The sequence below is a fragment of the Camponotus floridanus genome, unplaced genomic scaffold (assembly GCF_003227725.1).
Source record: "Camponotus floridanus strain SB8 unplaced genomic scaffold, Cflo_v7.5 scaffold16, whole genome shotgun sequence".
Lineage (NCBI taxonomy): Eukaryota > Metazoa > Arthropoda > Insecta > Hymenoptera > Formicidae > Camponotus > Camponotus floridanus.
The window spans coordinates 1,703,954-1,722,120 of NW_020229281.1; the positions used below are offsets into that span (position 1 = coordinate 1,703,954).

General features: G+C 36.2%; 1 protein-coding gene across 3 annotated transcripts in view; it reads left to right on the forward strand.

The window, feature by feature from the left end:
• The window catches only part of LOC105248352 (lachesin), a 213,575-nt gene that overhangs the window by 178,272 nt on the left and 17,136 nt on the right, over window positions 1-18,167 (forward strand). For all 3 annotated transcript variants that reach the window (XM_025406925.1, XM_025406924.1, XM_011253109.3), the window contains 2 exons: window positions 2,817-3,034; window positions 4,033-4,108. In XM_025406925.1, coding sequence (XP_025262710.1) covers window positions 2,817-3,034; window positions 4,033-4,108 — 294 coding nt within the window. The remainder of the gene's footprint in view (window positions 1-2,816; window positions 3,035-4,032; window positions 4,109-18,167) is intronic.

The window sequence follows — 18,167 nt, forward strand, 5'->3', positions numbered from 1 at the left end:
GGTGTCGGATATCCTTTGCGTTATCCGAAGACAGGCCGCCCTCGTCGACTCTGCTCCGTCCAGGAGTGAGGGTGAAAAAGAAGAGAAGGAGAGCGGAGGGGAAGACACAAGAGAGAAAGACACAAGAGCGAACCCTCCCTTGAAATCCGTAGTAATTCACGGTCCTGTATTACGTGCCAAAAAGAATACCCTCTCCCAACCGGCGACGACCGAAGTAGGGTCGCATTACAGTGAACGACCGGAGAATGCAAGCGTGTTTGACAATAGCATCCGATGTTTAACGATATTTAAGTTAAATACGCGAATTACAGCCACACAATATTTCTAGATGTTGCGTTCACAAATAAAAGCATTACGATTTGAATATCCAATATAAATTTCTTTTGCAGAAATTATAATAATAACAGATGCTTACTATTTTTCACATATGAATCTTAAAAATAATCAGAGAAATGATCGTAGATAAAATGATAATTAAATAAATATATATTTATAAAATTAATCATAAATTTTTGTAAAAATTTATATTGGATAATTAAATTGAAAAGTTATGATCAATGATGATCTTTTTTTTCACGTATCCATTAAAAAAATTGATTTTTCAGAGAAAATTAAGATTGCGAGATAAGATACTCTGTAGTAATAAAAGTAATAAAAAGGACAGGAAAGTATAATATTGCGCAAAAATACAAGATTAACAAATGGCGATGAAAAATCGGATGATTCTCCGTGAATGAATAAAGCAGTCTAAAAACAGTCACGGAAAAACGGATTGGTCGGGCTCCTGTGTGGTCATTTTCTAGAAGACTCGAAGAACAATCGCATTTAATCGAGTCGCCGTTTACCGAGACTCTTGCTTAAAGGAGATCCCAGATGAAACGAGAGCAAACTCGATCGTTCCGGTATCCAAGAACCGACAAACCCTGTTTTTCTCTCTTCTGAAGAAACCTTCTTAAAAAAACGATATCTCTCTTCTTCTCTCTAAGGTACATTTTTTTAAAAGCAGTTTTCAACAGTTTCATTTCATTGAATATTTAAAAGAATGTACATATTAAATCATCAATTTCCGCGAAAAATTATGGATTCTCCACAACACAAGTCTCCATACACAAAATTTGTTAAGTTTAGAAAAAAAAATTATTTTATCGATTTATTCCGCAAAGTTAGCCGAGAGATTTGCAACCATGCCAAAAAGAACCTCGTAAATCGAAAGACAGATGTACATATATATATTCCTTATATATATATAAGGAAAAAATAAATGAGGATTTTTTTTAGCTTACTGATAATGAAACCATGTAACTTTGAAAGTAGTTTAGCTGTAAAATTTATGTACCTATCGTGCGCAAGAATCTTCTACAAAATGGAACTTTATTTTTGGCGATGGTACAGAGATACGAGAACAATTTAATTCTCTCTGTGGAATTTATGGAATTATCTCTTTTCTGCCGAAATCTCATTTCAACAAAAAGATCGACATGATATTTATATTATATATTTTAATCGAATTTACATTAATTTGGAGTGCCTTTTCATCACCGTATCATCTCAAATTTTTCACGCGCGGTTTAATTTCAAATCGATATCTTTTATTTATCGAATTCTCTCTTAATTAAAGTATATTAATTTTAATTTAAAAAAATAACCAAAAATACAGACTATGCATATTTATTGTTTGCCACTTGTAATCGGCTTGTTCTACGTGATACTTTCTCACGAACATTGCAACAATCTAAGGGAAGATGGGTTAGGTATATTCTTAGGAGGTTTAAGTTAAATTGAAGCGCTCTTACCTCGAGGAAATGTTATCACGAGCGCCGACAACAACGCTAGGAGCTGTTCATCGAAATGGGATTACTTTTTTATTAAAGGACCGCGTGATACGCATTTAGGTTTCACGACGTATAGCAAAAATTAAGCCCAGTCTTTTCCGCATGTAACGATTATATAAAATTTCAAAAGAATTACACCAGCTTTCTTTTTCTCTCTTTATAATGTCTCTTTTCTCGTCCAATTCATGACCTTTATTTTTATCTTCTTAATTATATTTGAATTGATATTTGAATTTGGAGTGTATTAATTTTTAATAAATCTTGATGCGAATTATTAAAATATTTTCCATATGTAATAGCTTACATGTGCACGTATAATGCATGATATCTTTAATTTAATAATTGATGTTTCTTTATTAATGAATATATAAAATTGAGAGAGTCTTTGAAATTTCGATAATAAGAATGGAATTAATAAGAGTCAGATCGCAAATGTTTGTATGCAAATTTTTACGTCGATATATTATATAATTGCTTCTGTTATAATCTTTCATTCATTTTGTTTCTGTAATGATTGAAGGACCACAAAGACAACAAACGTTCCAACATAAATATTTACGTAAGATTTGCGTTCTGGCTTTTTTATGATTGAACAGATCATTAGCAAAGCGGTAACTGAGATTTTATTGATCTTCTTTATTGGCCCTTCTGCAACTCTTATCCTGCATTTTTTAATACAAAACATTTAACTAATAACGTCATCGAAATTCTGATTGAATTGTCTCTTTTTCTGTCGGAAATATATTCCCTTGTAATCAATTTTAAGTCAAAATTCTGACTTAGAAGTCGCGCTCTGAAATAATCAATTACATCCCGAAAGCGAGAGCTCTCGCAAAAGCCTGCGATCGTCTCGAGTCATTCTTCACCACCGGTTAGTCGCAGAGATTTATAGACGCGCGAAAGGGATATCGATCGCATACACCCATCGTGTATTGTTAGTAATTGGAACATTTATGAGCCAATCAATCACTTCTGCCGTTGCAGTCCCCCCTATGCTATGGATACCGCATCAATTGGTCGGCGCGCCCTTGGGCTACGCTGTTACGCTGGAATGCTATACCGAGGCTCATCCGACTTCTTTGAATTACTGGGCGAGGGAGGACGGTCTAATGATTCACGAGAGCAGTAAATATAAGGCTACGTCGTCGCCCGACACTCCATCCTACAAGACGCACATGACGCTCATGATATCCAATATACAGGTAAGTGAATGCATCGCGATGCAATTTTGTCGGTTTGTTTCTGTCTAATCTAAATTATTCAACAAAAACATAAATAACGTTGTAGCGTTATTTATGCAGTATTTAGATTTGAAATAAACAACAATCAACAAGAAGGAAGCGTTATTTCTTCCCCAACTATCGCGACTCTCATGCCAATTTTAATTTAATTTTTTTATTTATTTGAGCCAAATTCCTTATTAATTTTAAATTATTCAAATTTTTCTATAATTCAGGTATTTATCATAGAAATAACTCGCGCAAAGAAACAAATCTTTTTTGCTCGAGTGTCGAATAAAACGCTATTATTAATGGTACACTGATAAAATATAGGGCTTTTTGCTTTATATTGCGCGGAAAATTGAGTGTTGTAAATTTTCTAGCATGTTTAATAAATTAAAATCGCACGACGATAATAGCAGAACACGACGTAATCGCTATAAAAAAGTGCGTGGCTTAATCATGTACATCGCGTTAAAATTCACGACTGGATAATGGCACCATATCGTAAATCACGATTGTGACGCGCTGACGATGAACGCGATAGATGAGAGTAATAAAGTACTTTAAGCTGTATATATATATATATATATAAAATAAAAAAGGAAAAAATTTTCATGTTACACGGCAATGATAATATTAACGCAACATAATGGCCATTAACTGACATGTAAAAAAAGATATACCGATTATATTTCATTAATTATAAAATCGAATTTTCTGATTGGAGTAAATTGATAATTATAAGAAAAATAAAAGTCTCTCTCCGAATTTTAAAGTTTTATAATTAATTATCAGAAACGTCAGACTCGAAAATGTTAAAATTAAACATATAAATTGGTTAGATGGCAAATACGAGCCAAGTTTATAATTAATGAGAGAGAGAGAGAGAGAGAAAAAGAGATATCTTATATTATATATAATTACTTCGTTAAAATCTTCTCGCCTTTTAGTAACTTGTTCATTCGGTTTACTTTTAGAAAGACGACTACGGTAGCTACAAGTGCATCGCCAAGAACCCACGTGGAGAAACTGACGGAACGATTCGTCTGTACAGTAAGTGTCTCGTTTTGCTTCCGTGTTGCCCCGAGCCATACCATCCCCGCGGTATACCGTTTACTAAGGTAATGACGGTTCGTCGCGAGCTGTTTGGCGCGTTTATGTCGCGTAGCTGTCATTCCCCGCTTGTTTACAAAGTACGACGAAGACGGTTCTCAACGAACTACGTAATTTCTACGGCACATCCGTTGACGGATACACCCCGCGGTTTGTTTCTTCGGGCGACGCATTTGGGCGGCACAGTTTGACACGGTTAATTTCGCGCGCCCGTTACACGATCTCTTCCTCCTAGACAAATATACCCACGTTAATTGCCTCCTAATATTTGCCAATAGATCGCGATTCGTGCTCGCACTTCTCTCGAATTAAATCGCTTATTAATTGACTACGGTTTAATGCGGCTGATTAAATGTAAGATAGCTCCAGCATCGCTATTTTACGCTATTATCTTCCTACGATATATCATTTGTTCCTTTTTAATGCGATGCATATTTTTAATAAATTTGGTACGATAAGGAATTTCAAGCTGTGATAAGACACTCTGGAAATATGAACGTAAAATATAGACGTATGTAACATGAGAAAAAAGGAGTGAAAATCGTGATATGTAGAAAGCAAATAGAATCAATGGCGCTTACGAAAATGAATGTGGGGAAGAGATCACTCCATTAGTACGGATCGGTTTTTCGCATTAGCAACATTCAAATGAAGCGATTTAGCATAAAAGACTATCAATAAGGAAAAAGAGATTGCGAAAGGTAAATCCGGTTCGTTTAAAAAACAACGAAAACGATTGTCCGATAAATGCGACAATGTAAATTGTAAACAATTGATTCGACAAATTATATTTTTGTTTTATTACTAATTCTATTAATTTTTATAAAAACATATATAATTTAATGTATAAATATCGATATAAAATATCGATTTATTACAAATATTTTAAAAATATTTCAAAGGGAAATTTAATATATGTATTATGTTACGCTCAATAATTTAGAGTCCATTATCACAGCGATAAACAAATAGTTTCACAAGAGATAATAAAATAAATACATAAAAGTTATAAATTACTCACCCCAGGATTGCTCCATCGACTTTTTCCTTCTCGTCCTCCTCTCTTCATCCATCACAACACTCACTCGCGAAATTATTCGATTAATTGCGACCACACGCACACTAATCAGCAATACGGCACTTTGCATAACACTCCCGAGTTGATTACCGCAAATTATAACAATCGAATAATCGGATTCGATGTCTCTTTTTGGCCCGAAACTCTTCACGATTGCGTCTTGTGAATCATAACAACGCACGAAGCGTCTCGACTCACTACCTGTCTGCTCGACTCTCTCCTCGCGAATGACAACAAGGTGTTATACGGTGACCGCGTATAAACACTATGTACACTGCGAGAAACTAGCGATAAATGTTGACAGTTTCTCTGCGAAATATTTAACGTAGCACAAATCAAATGCGAAATAACTTTTGCTTCTTGAAGTTTTCAAATTAACTATTAATAAATAATGTATTGTAATATATTATTATTATTATTTGAATCTTTCAATCTTATTTTGTATTTTCAATGAGAAGACGAGCAAAATATATTTAAATCGACAAAAAAATTCAAAGTATGAGATCAAATATACTAACATATTTAAAGAAATACCATCATTCATTTAAGAAAATATTTCCGTAATAAAATAATAATTTGGAACTTCTATTTTTCCTATCGCTTCGATTCTTTTCGCGTGTAAGTATGTATCGTGAGAATAACTATCATTTCAGTATTCTTATCAATCGTAATAATATATACGCGACATTTTATATATCACAATATATACGAGGTTTAATTAACTGCGCTAAAAAATCCCAGAAAATGTCCCATCTTATTGGATATCTTTCAATACTTGTCGCGATCGTATTTCGAGACGTATACACAAAATAAAATGAAAATACACAAAATTATGATACACAAAATTTAATGAAAAATGACAAAGAAATAATCACGCGTAAAAAAAAAACGTTGAATTTTTCATTTATGTAACAAGCTATTATTAACGAAAAACATGATACATCTTTCACTACTGTGTATTAATAATCGATTTTAAATTAAAAAATAATCTACATGCTTTTATTTTATAGCGTTAAATATTTAATGTTAAATATTTCGTGATAACACAAATTAGTTGTGATACGGTATTCAACGCCTGTGTCCTTGCGGCATATGACGCGCTATTGTTTACATGCCTTGCTGTCACTCGTGCGGCGTAATTCGAACGAGATACACGAGCCGCTCCATCGTGTCGTTAGATAAATTTTCGGGAAAAGTATCGAAAGATACGATTATACGTGATGATTATCGGCAATCAGTTGTAGCATCGATCTAAAATTGAAATGTATATTATTTGTCAAATATTTCGTAACCACAAGTGACACGTGATTTTTGTCGCGCGATTTCGTTGAGAAATTTCCCTTTTGTACGATCATAATTTCCACATTGTTCCCCTATCACGATATAATGAGGTTTGCGTCGTGTACGATTAACGATTCACGAGAGCTGTGCAAAGTGCCTCACAGCCGTCGTGTTCTGCTGATTAGTGCGCGCGCGATCGTAATTAACCGTGTTTTCGTGAGTGAGTATGAGTGCCATGAAGGAGTAAACAAGGATGAAGAGAGAGAAAGAGAGAGCTCAGGAGGACCAAGAGACATCGATGGAGTAGCTGTATGAATGTAATTTATTAAAATTATATTTAATTTTTATTATTAGCTTTTAAAAAAAAATTATACTAGTTAATTATTATTATTAGCTTTTATATAAAATTTGTTTTTATAAGTATAATAGAAAAATTTTATAATTATAATATGATATATGAATTTTAAAATTACAATTAATTAATAAAAGAAAATTTAAAAAAAGAATATAATTAATTAGTATTAATATTAAAATATTTAAACTTTATAATTCATTAATATTAATAAATAATTAATAAATTAGATTTATTATTATTATTAGTTTTTAAAAAAAAGAATATAAAATTCAATCTTATGCGTTGATGGATATTAATAGTTCAATTTTTTTAAATATATCGATATATGATTCGTACCGTGACAAAATTTTTCAAAAGTTTTTCTCTAAAGCAAATAATAATCATTTCTTGATCATCGCGAGAAAATTAAAAGCCATCGCAATACATCATGATAGATTATTGAGAAAAGCATTTCCACGACGAAATCCTATATTCGTCGGACTATCGGCGTGGCGTGGCGCTAATGCTGAATTATTGGTATCCCCAAAAGGGATGCAGGATTAACCGCGCGCTAAGAGTCATGCCCCATAATCAAATGCGTTGCGGAGTTGTGTACAAGCATGATTATATATTCCACTCCGAGACGCATAATTGCTAATTATTGCAGACGCTTAGCAGCAGAAATTGACTTAGCTTAGAAATTGACTTGTATCTATAATCCTGGCGACGCGTTTTTCACTTATCGTGATGTTCATGTTAATAAATCGCGCAATACTTTTGTAAATATATAATAACAAAATTGAAAAAAGTAAATATCTTTAATAATAAAAAATATAAAATTTTTTAAACTGACGAAAATTAATATTCCCATCTTATGGATGGAGGGAAATGATAAACAATTAAGAAGGGGAACGCGCGCACTTTTTCGTTCATTTAAAGTCGTCGATTCGGAAACGACTGTGACCATTCCATTGTTCCGTCTATAAGTGAGAGGATGAGAACGCGAAGAAGAAGCTAGACCAGAAAGGAATTCGAATTTCTCCGAGCTCCTCCAAAGGGGAAGCGGAGAAATAACTTGGGAAAGTCCAGCCAAAGGTATCGAGCAGGACGGTCCAGAGGAGAGAAGCAAACAAACCTCCTTGGTATGGTACAGTCGGCAACAACGTCGACGGGGGAGAATAGTAGTCGAGAATTCGTCGCGTTTCTGGAAAAGCGAAAAAGGTCGGGTCGAGTCGGGTCGAGTCGAAATTAAGTGGCCGTAGTTAGAGATATGTCGGGCGAGTTTTATTAAGCGACATAAAAAAGAGATTTGTAGACCGACTGAAGGAGACACCGGGCGGGACGCTCCTTTTCCCCGGAGGTGGTCGTCCTGCGCGAAGCGAGGACGATTCCGGTCGCGGGGCTCGTCTGGCGGCAGTAAAGAATAGGGGAGACAGACGAGGGACGCCGAGATATGAATTTATTATTAAGGACCGCCTAAGGGGCAAAGTACCCCTGTTTCTTGATATCCGAGCGTACTTGATATCCGTGTCTTACCTCGTCTTACCCTCTCGAGGACCCTTTTTTCCATCGTTCCGCGCGCTCCTCCCCCCCCCCCCGTCGTCCTCGCGAGGAAGCTCGAATTCCCTGGCTAATTTATTCCATAGTCGAGTCAAACTGCTATTTGTAGCGGCGTTGAAGCGCGGGCTTAGTATGCGAAGAGTGACGGAAGAACGAGGCGAAACTTACGACGGTCGCTCGGATAGTAACAATATCGTATTCATTCGGCTCCCCCGTTCTCCCCCGTCGCCCCCGTGATTTCCTCAGACCCAGCATCGTATACATAATGCAACGTCCACCCCCTCTTCGCCGCGCGCCGATTCAACCGCTTTAAATGTCGCTGCTAAGACGCGGATTTAATAAACGGCCGTTACGCGGCTACTTTGTCGACCTTCATAATGCCATTTCTCGCCCCCTTAGTTCTCGGACATATTTGCTTATGCATGGAACATTTCCTAAAGTCTGTCTCGGAGGAAACGTAACAATGGTATAAACGTAACGATATCCATATCTTTTAAAAGTCAATTAATCTCACTAATATAAATCAAAATTCTCCCATGATAAATTTTTGGAAAATTGTCGCTCTAGCAATCGACGCGTGTCACATCATCATCTTTGACATTTTGATGTTTTTGATGCTCGAGATTGTAAAGCGTATATTTGCGAGACGATTACAATGTGACTTTCGACCGTAAAAATCCCTTAACGCTTAACAAGGTCTTAATGAAATTCTTGCAAACGGAAAACTTGTGTCTCAAATTTCTCCCGCAAATCCATACCGAGTTGTCGGACTTTGAGAACTTTCGCGGTCGCGGTATCGCGGCACGCAAAGTTGTACGAGCTTTTCATTTGGATTTGAGAATTTCACTAACGAATTCTTCAGCGTAAGATGCAAACGAAGCCGTGGCCCGGCATGACTTTGATAAATTTGTTGTGAAACTCTTTCTGCACATGCATTCCGGACGCCGGTAACGCAACGGCACTTAGCAATTTCACCGTCGGTGTTACACGGAGGAACGAATTTCAACGAGAATCTCGTTTAGATTTTGAAACGTTGCCGTGGAAAGCATTTTCTCGCCGAATTTTTCGCGGATGGTATCTAACGAGATTATATTCTTAACTTATTCACGAGAGAGATGTTGTAAAGATATATTTATTTCGAGTGTTTTTCAACTATACATTAGTACTCGATGCTCATGTGGATGTTTTTTAAATAATTTTACAAATATTGTAATATATTAGAGGATACAATTTTCTTAAATATTCGATGGTCATGATATTATCATTAACATTATTTTATATAATGGTCATGATATTATCAATAACATTATTTTATAAAATATTTTATAAAATATTTTAATGAAATGCAAACTTGGATTTTGCGTTAATATTTCTCGTCTATAAATTTTTCATACACGGCAAATTCATGAAAAGAAGAGTAAAGATATTTTGACGTTTTTAAAATTTGCCTTTTAAAATTCGAAACATGACACATTAAAAACGTTAATTTAATTTATTTAAATGGACATTTCGTAATTACTCTTTTAAAAACAAGACCGATGAAAATGTAATGATAATGTGAAATATAAATAGATACATTAAAACTTCAATTCCTTCCCAAAATGGGACTTGTGGTATAATTTACAGTGGAAAATCGCGTGAGATTTCACGTCGAGAAATTCACCGATGAATTTTTTATTTCGAGAAGCAAGCAAAACATAACTACTGTCGTCAGCGGGCACCTTTGAACAACGCGATATCGCCAAGTTCCTCCATTACTCCGGCCGCTTTAATTATGAATTGATCATACTTCCGCAAACTCGGCAGACACAAAACGAGACGCCCTCCCCACCGATAGCACACCTTTCTATAACTTCGTCAGTGTACGGAGGCATAAAAATTTTGTACCAGGTTGTATGGAGACCCGCTGTCTACCTTCGAGGCATGAGTTCGGTGCCGCATGGCCGAAACTTTAACGCGGAAAGCCTCGGGGTTCGAAACTTTTGTCCTTCTCGTTGAGTCGCGATTCTTAGTAACCCCCGATTCAATAAATTATTTATGATGCAATGGACGAGCAATTTTACACTCTTGTTTGCTATACCTACGAAACTGCATCGCTCTCCAGCAACATCATTGCAACAGTATTGCAACTTTGCCGATATTTTTATCGTCAGCATTGTTAGCCATACCTTCCCTCTTTTTTTCTCTTTTTATTAGAAGGCGATTTATTACTTCATATTTGTAGCATTTTAACGATCTCTAGAGGATATAAATTGTGCTTTTAAATGCTATAATAAAATATATATTTAAAATTCTCTACAAATATTATAGAATTTATATGAGATATGATATAATTCAACAAAAAATCTTCAAAAGAAGGTAATTATTCTTTATCATCTTTTTGATGTTTAATTCAGTTTTGGAAAAATGTTTTATCAAGTCAAAAATGTTTTATCACGTTGTAATTTTAAGAAATTTTAAGTTAAAATGGTAAAAAAGGCGTTTTATTCAGCATCACTAAAAACTCGGGAAATAATTACTTTCCTGTTAAAAAAATAATTTTTTATTAAACTGCGCAATACGATTGCAAAAAAAATGCGCTTAACGATGTAATATATATTGTGTGACCTAAATGACTTCATTTACACGAAATTACGTCAGAAAAATAATCGTACATTATCATAACGCGCTAATGCTGCATGGTTGGGAATAATGCGCGCTGTTGCTGCGGTATGTCACTCTCCGAAAATTGAGAGTCTATTTTTAATGGCCGTGTTTTTTTCATACATTTCATATATGAAATAATTATGAACCGGGAACCTTGTTAACTAAATTCACCGTGTATGCTTTATGCGAATGGAAAAGATTACGCGCAGATTTTTCCCAAATTCTATCGACGCAGATGTACTATATATCATTACTATTCATATTCATGCAATAACGAGAGACTCGCGTGTTTTGCTTGTAAAACTAAGTCACGAAATCTATTAGTGCTCTTCGAACGATTTTCCACATTCTTGATGTAACCATGAATATTCATAGCAATTCCGTAGCTATATTTCCGAAAGTGAGAAAATCTTAGAACGTCGACGAAGGAAAATTAACTTTACGCCTGGATGCTGCGCAAGAACGAAGAGAAAGATAGAGAGAGTGGCAGAGAGAGGGAGAGAGAGAGAATTGCCGTTTTCCAACACATTTTGTCTCTTTAACGTGAAAATTTCGCATGGTGTATTTTTAATGACCGCACGGTTGAATTAATTGCGGAGTAGCGAACGCTGCTTCGTTAACTCCTGAAAGGTAAATTCGTTAAATGTCTCGTTCTCACGCGAACAATATGCGTACATACATATTTGCGCATGTATTAGAAGCACGGGAGCGAACGACAACTACTTTTTATGAGAGATTGTCCCGGATTTACCGCCACGCAAAACCGCGGAAATGGGTCAGCGGAGAAATATCTTCAGGAAATAACAACAAAACTGCTTTTTCCACGAATGTTTCGATATATCTAGTTTGAATCAAATAATTACTTGCTGCGTGTATATTTTTCTTTTAACCCATTATTGGTTCTGCTATCTAAATACGTTATATGTTTTTATTCATTTGTGCAGTATAAATAATTGGAATATGCAAACAATATTTTTATTAAAAATTATTAAAAGATAAAAGATTCATGTTTATACTGTTTTTTTTTTGCGTTTAAATTTATTGGTAAAATTAGTTTGTAAAATTATTGTCAGAGTTAATGTGTAAAGTAAAATTTATCAATTAATTTCTGCTTATTTTTTAAATTCTAAAATTTGATTCTTTATGTTCCGAAAATGTGTACTAATTAAAAATTTAATTATAAGAGTATGTTTCATGTTCTCTGTCAAATATAATATATCTGAGTCTATATTACTAAAGAAAAAATTTAATTAGGAACGGTAACAACAAATTTCTATAATTTTATATAATTTAGATAATGACAGACAGAGATGGACATTTATTTAATTGATTTATTAATATAAGATTACTTTTATGCTACACATTTAAATAAGATAGTGTTAAAATACATGTTGCATTAACACAATATTACTAATAATAAATTAAAAAGAAGATATAAAGAAAAAGAAATCGCGATAATGGAAGAGAAAAACGACTTAAATTCTACTGTGGTGAGCCACGCAAGGCAAGCAGTTAATACCTATGAAAGCCGTTCCAAACTGAATCTCATCAATCTAGAGATTCCTTCTACAATTCCTATCAGCCGTGTCCCGCCAACGGACGCGTCAGGGGTAATGAAAGAAAAAGTGTCGTCGTCTGTGTCAGCTTTAATTGTCATCCTTTATTGGACGGTCACTCGTTGCCAAGCCGAGTGGCGACGTGTAAGTTCGAATCTCACCCCGATCTCACACGCACATCCGCATCCTTTCCCTCCTTCAAAGGGATGAGGGTCGCACCTTGCCCCTTCCTCTCGTCAGCCCCCGCGGGGGATATCTCTGAGAAAGAGATGCCGAATGGAGAGACTCGATGGAGAGTCGCTTGTATAATTCATGGGGCCACCCGGCGTTCGTGGTCGATGGATCAACCCAGCGTGCCGTTATACCTCTTCCCCGTCCGTCTCTCTCTCTCTCTCTCTCTCTCTCTCTCTCTCTCTCTCTCTCTCTCTCTCTCTCTCTCTCTCTCTCTCTCTCTCTCTCTCTCTCTCTCTCTCTCTCTCTCTCTCTCTCTCTCTCTCTCTCTCTCTCTCTCTCTCTCTCTCTCTCTCTCTCTCTCTCTCTCTCTCTTTCCCTCTCTCTTCGTCTCTTTTCCTCCCTTTCTCCTTCCCTCGACCAGTCTTCTTGCGATAGTAACCCCCGCAGCATCTCAATGCTGACCGACCAGCAGATTAGCCCAAGGAAATTGCCAAACTTCTCGTCGCTCCGGCAAGGAAAGTCGATTCCGAAAGTCGTTCCTCAAACGGCCAGTAACGTCGCCGCCGGGCGGCTGCACCCCCTACCGGCTTCTCTGTCCCTTAAACAAACTGATGCGCCTTCAACTTTGTTCCTCTCCATCTCCTCTCCTCGCCAACGGGGGTCTAACGTGTCCCCTCTCGCGTTCGCGAGAATATGAAGAAGACGCGGTGCGGAAGAAGGAAGAAACAAACAATAATATTCGGCTTGGCAAGAAGATAAATCACCCACGTCAAAAGTTTCTGCACTAATTTCCCCTAATATTTCTTATAAAATAATAAAGTAATATATTACGATATTTTTGCACGCTCGATATTCGAGGTAGTCGAAATGTGTGTTGGAAAAGCTCGATTAATTAAACATTTAAATTAAATACTTCGAATCTACGCACTTGTTAAGCGAAATGTATGCTGAACAGTTGATCAATCATTCAATTGAATCATACTATTTTCTACTAATACATTCCGATTTTGCGTACTAAAGCTTTCCAATAATGAAATGAAGTACATAATTAATGCGGAAATCTGGTTCGATTATATATTGTAGATTTATTATGAGAACTTTTATATGCGTTTTACTCTTATTCAATGAGATTTCCAATTACTAGTAACATCACCAGTAGCAGTGACGAAAGTAAATAAGCGTAAGATGAAACGCCGCAAAGATGGCTAAGAAAACTCGGTCGTCTCAATCGGCATCGAACCAGTTCGATATATATATATATATATATATTTATGTATATAAAATCTATGTATGGTAATGCGATTAAATGGAGTGGGTTCGAGAAGAGAGCCGAGAAGGGAGAGGAGAGAGAAAACGAAGAATTCTCGCGTTAAAAAGAAAATCCTCGAAAGAAGAGAAAATATTTCCATAAAATCCGCGGCGGCGATGTCGAGGGAAAGGCAATGTTAGTTCTCGTTCGGTGAATTCGCCGGAATCCAAAATCCGTCCTCGGTTTGTCATAGCCGAGACTCAGACGTTACGCAATGCGATTTCATCCCTCCGTAAAATACAACTTTCTCATAGACTCTCTCTCTCTCTCGCGAGAGGAGGAGCTCTTCGCTAGCTTGTCTTTCGAAACTTCAAACTCATCCAAACGATGCGTTGGACGATGAATTTCTAGCCGTTTATTAACACATTAAATATCACGAGAGATGTTAACTTGCACTTCGAAAGCTTTATATGTGTACCTAACAATAATAGATTTAGATGTGAGAACGTTGTATGATGTTCTTTGTCGAGTTTATATAATCATGATAGAGCATATGAAAATAGTTTAACATTGTGGAGAATAAAATATATATACAGGGTGTCAGGGCAATCTCTTCCCAAAACAGAGCTCTTCGAGAATTTTTCAAAACACTATAATAAAGTATTTTTTCATCGAGCACTTTTGGAGTTATGAGGCTTGAAATAATTTTTTAATTTTTATACAGACCATAAAATATCTATTAAAATATTCATTTTTCGATTATCTTACCTTAATACTTATGTACGAAATAATGAGAGGAATCAATTGGTGTAAAGAGAACACATAATTGTTTCGAAAAAAATATGTAATTGTTAATTGCAAATTACATATTTTTTTCTAAAAAATTAGGAGTAAAATTAAAAGATTATTTCAAACCTCATTACTCAAAAAATACTCAATGAAAAAATACTTTATTATAGTGTTTTGAAAAGCTCCCGAGATAAGCTATAAAAGCTTTTTTTTGCGGAGAGATTGCCACCCTGTATAATATCGATAGAAATGATGATTATTTCGGTTACGTTATTAGACTAAAAAGGCAGATAGTAATTCAATAATTAAATTATAACCATTTCATTTTGATGTGCTTTATTAAGGCCAATGTTCCATTTACACTTTTATCGATTATGTTATGTGTTGCGCGAATCTTGACTCGAGACAGGATCAGCCCTGAGGCTAGTGTCGAAAGCAGATAATATGGATGGGAAACTCGGACGATAATAATCTAGAATGTTTCGTAGAGAGACAGCCTTCACAGTTATTTGGAACAATTGCTGAGAGCCGCAATAACAAAAATAAAATATTTCATCGACACTAAATCGACTCAATTCCCGTTTGCTGCCTTAAAAAAACTATTAAACAATAAACATTGTATACACAGCGAATATTGTGATAAATTCGCGCGTATCATATAAATCGAATAATTTAAAAAATTTAATCCTTGTTCAATGAGACTTATAAATTTCTATATGCATGTGTGTACGTACATAAAATTTTACATTTTTTCAAAATATGCAACTTAAAAATATAACGAAATAAACATGACAGTAATAAATAATACGCAACATTATTGATTGCAAATTTATAAGGGATAAATTGATAACGATAATTGAAAATTTCTAATCGTGAATTGATAATTTCTAATCATTTTCTTTTTTTAAGGATGTTTTGTCTGCAATCTCAGCAAAAAGTAGCTGAAAATCAATATTGATAAAACGAATATCCACTTTTGGTATTTTGAGAAATTGTGTGGAACTATTGGCAGAGAATTTCGCCTGGTGACAAATACATGGCTAACTTCATTAAATTATATTTAATATCTTTTTAACGAGTAAGTACTTGTATAATATTATTTGACCAAATATTTTCTCTGCATCTAAACTTTTGCAAATTTTAAACAAATTCTGAATATTATTTCCATGTGTTTTTGTCATTTGAATCGACGTGGTTATACGTTTCCCATAATAACACATGTTAATTCGGTGCAAATTAAAATCCTTATAACTTGTGAACGCTTTAGTGAATCGATTTAAAAATTATACTAAAGATTCTAAACATATGTAAGAACATTCTGTACAATTTTCATTAAATTCTCTATTTTGAAAATAGGTACAAAACATCCTTAATTATAAGTAGATGCGTTGCGGATATTTTTTGCAGATTTATTATTGGAAATTTTTCAATAACATCAAGTCGAAATTTTCTCAATCGATCGCGGTAATCAAATTAGAAATCCAGGCACTGCACGCGTGTCGGGCCTTTCGGACAAACAGCAACGTGTCGTCGAGCGTTTAGTAATCGCGCGTCGGAATCAGGAAGCCGGAAATGACAGCGGCTGGAATCCGAGGTGGCAGACGGTATAACGTATCGAGAGCCGAAGGAACGAGGGAAGGGGACCACGGGGTATCGCCATAAGGGAGACTCGCTGACGGCGGTAAGATTGATTGGAGTCACGGGATGGAAAATTAACGGTCTAGCCCGGGTGGTCCAGGGTTGGGCCAAAAGGTGCAGGAAGGCGCAGTCGAGGGATGGCGCCGTGACAGTCGCCGCATACTAATTCCCTTCACTACCTCGGACTCTCTATCTATCTCTCTCTCCCTTTTCCATCTTCTCCTTCCCATCTCCCGATACCTCTACGAGCTGTTTTAGCTACCCTTAACCGTGCGCATCCACGCCCTCCGATGGACCGTGCCGTTTCGCGAGGAAATGCTTTCCGGCAGGCACTATTGGCCGCTGTATCGAGAGATCACCGTTTAGAAATACCGTGCCGACGAGCACAAAGGCGAAGGGCAGCCTGATAGAATTATTAACTACGTTATCGAACATACCACGGGCCTTTTGATCGTCAAGGAGTCTATTTACTGAGAAACTCTCTCTCGACGAAACGCGAAACTCGTCGTGGAAGGATTTTTCCTGCGAAAGTCGTCAGATCTGTCAAGAGAAAAAGTCGTCTCGTACGACGCGCTCTAACCATTTCCTTTGTCACGTATGGGACTTTGGGGAGGAAGCCCGACTCCCCCACTGGCTCAATAATCCCGCGGGATATCAAGGCGGATCGTCGCAACATCTGCCTTGAGACTCACCTGGCTAACTCCAGGTTAATGGATCGATGCGTTAATGTGACGGATCGTACGTCGATAATTATCAAAGAGGACTTTGACTCCGCGTTTGTATGGAAAGGGCCTAGATGCATCCCCGACGAGGCGTATTTAATGCGACTCGTGTGTATGTATATATCCTTATCGTTAATTGGATCAAACGGTCGAGCGTCTTGGATCGATATGTTAGTATAAGGGATTTCGTCACGAGTAATTACAATAGACATGTAGCGACAGCAGCTGACAAAAGCGCCTCGTTGGCCTATTGTTTCTCGCGGAATTGGGTTACGCGATCGTAACCTAACGAAGAGCTGGCAATTTCCTGCTTGTCGTGGCGCGCCGAGATTCGATGACGCCTACGGCAAATTATTTCCTACGTCGATCTGTCGTCGATTTAGTTAATGATCGCGGTCCGACCGCAATAATGGCGGCATTGATGATTGGTGGGAATCGGCGACCCAGTCCTAACGCGTCCGCACGTTCACCACGGACCGATTTACAATTCAGACCGCGCGTAGTTTAATTATGATGCACGCTACGACATGTGATAAAAAATGTACAACTGCGGTACGAGTTACACGCGGAATGTCGCGAAATTGCCAGAATTTTTATTCGTTATCGACTCTTCGAGGCCAATTCAAACTTTAATTTTCTACGGTAAAAATATTGAGGATACGATCATTTTTGATAAATTAATGATTATGCGGAGAATTTTAGGCGAATTAAACTCGAGAGCAGAAAATAAAAAATAATATATTTTTCAAGCAAATTTTACATTAGAATCTAATTTGCACAGTTAAAAATTAGAAACTATGTCACTTCCGATATTTTCGCTAAAAAAATTTTGTATTTTTTAAATTGGTTAAAAAAACTATTTATTTCAAGATGGATTTATGTATATTTTAAATTCTATGACTTCTTTACTTTTAACGTTTTGACGTTTTGAAATGATATTTCAAAAATTCTCCCCAAATGTAATTATTTTCA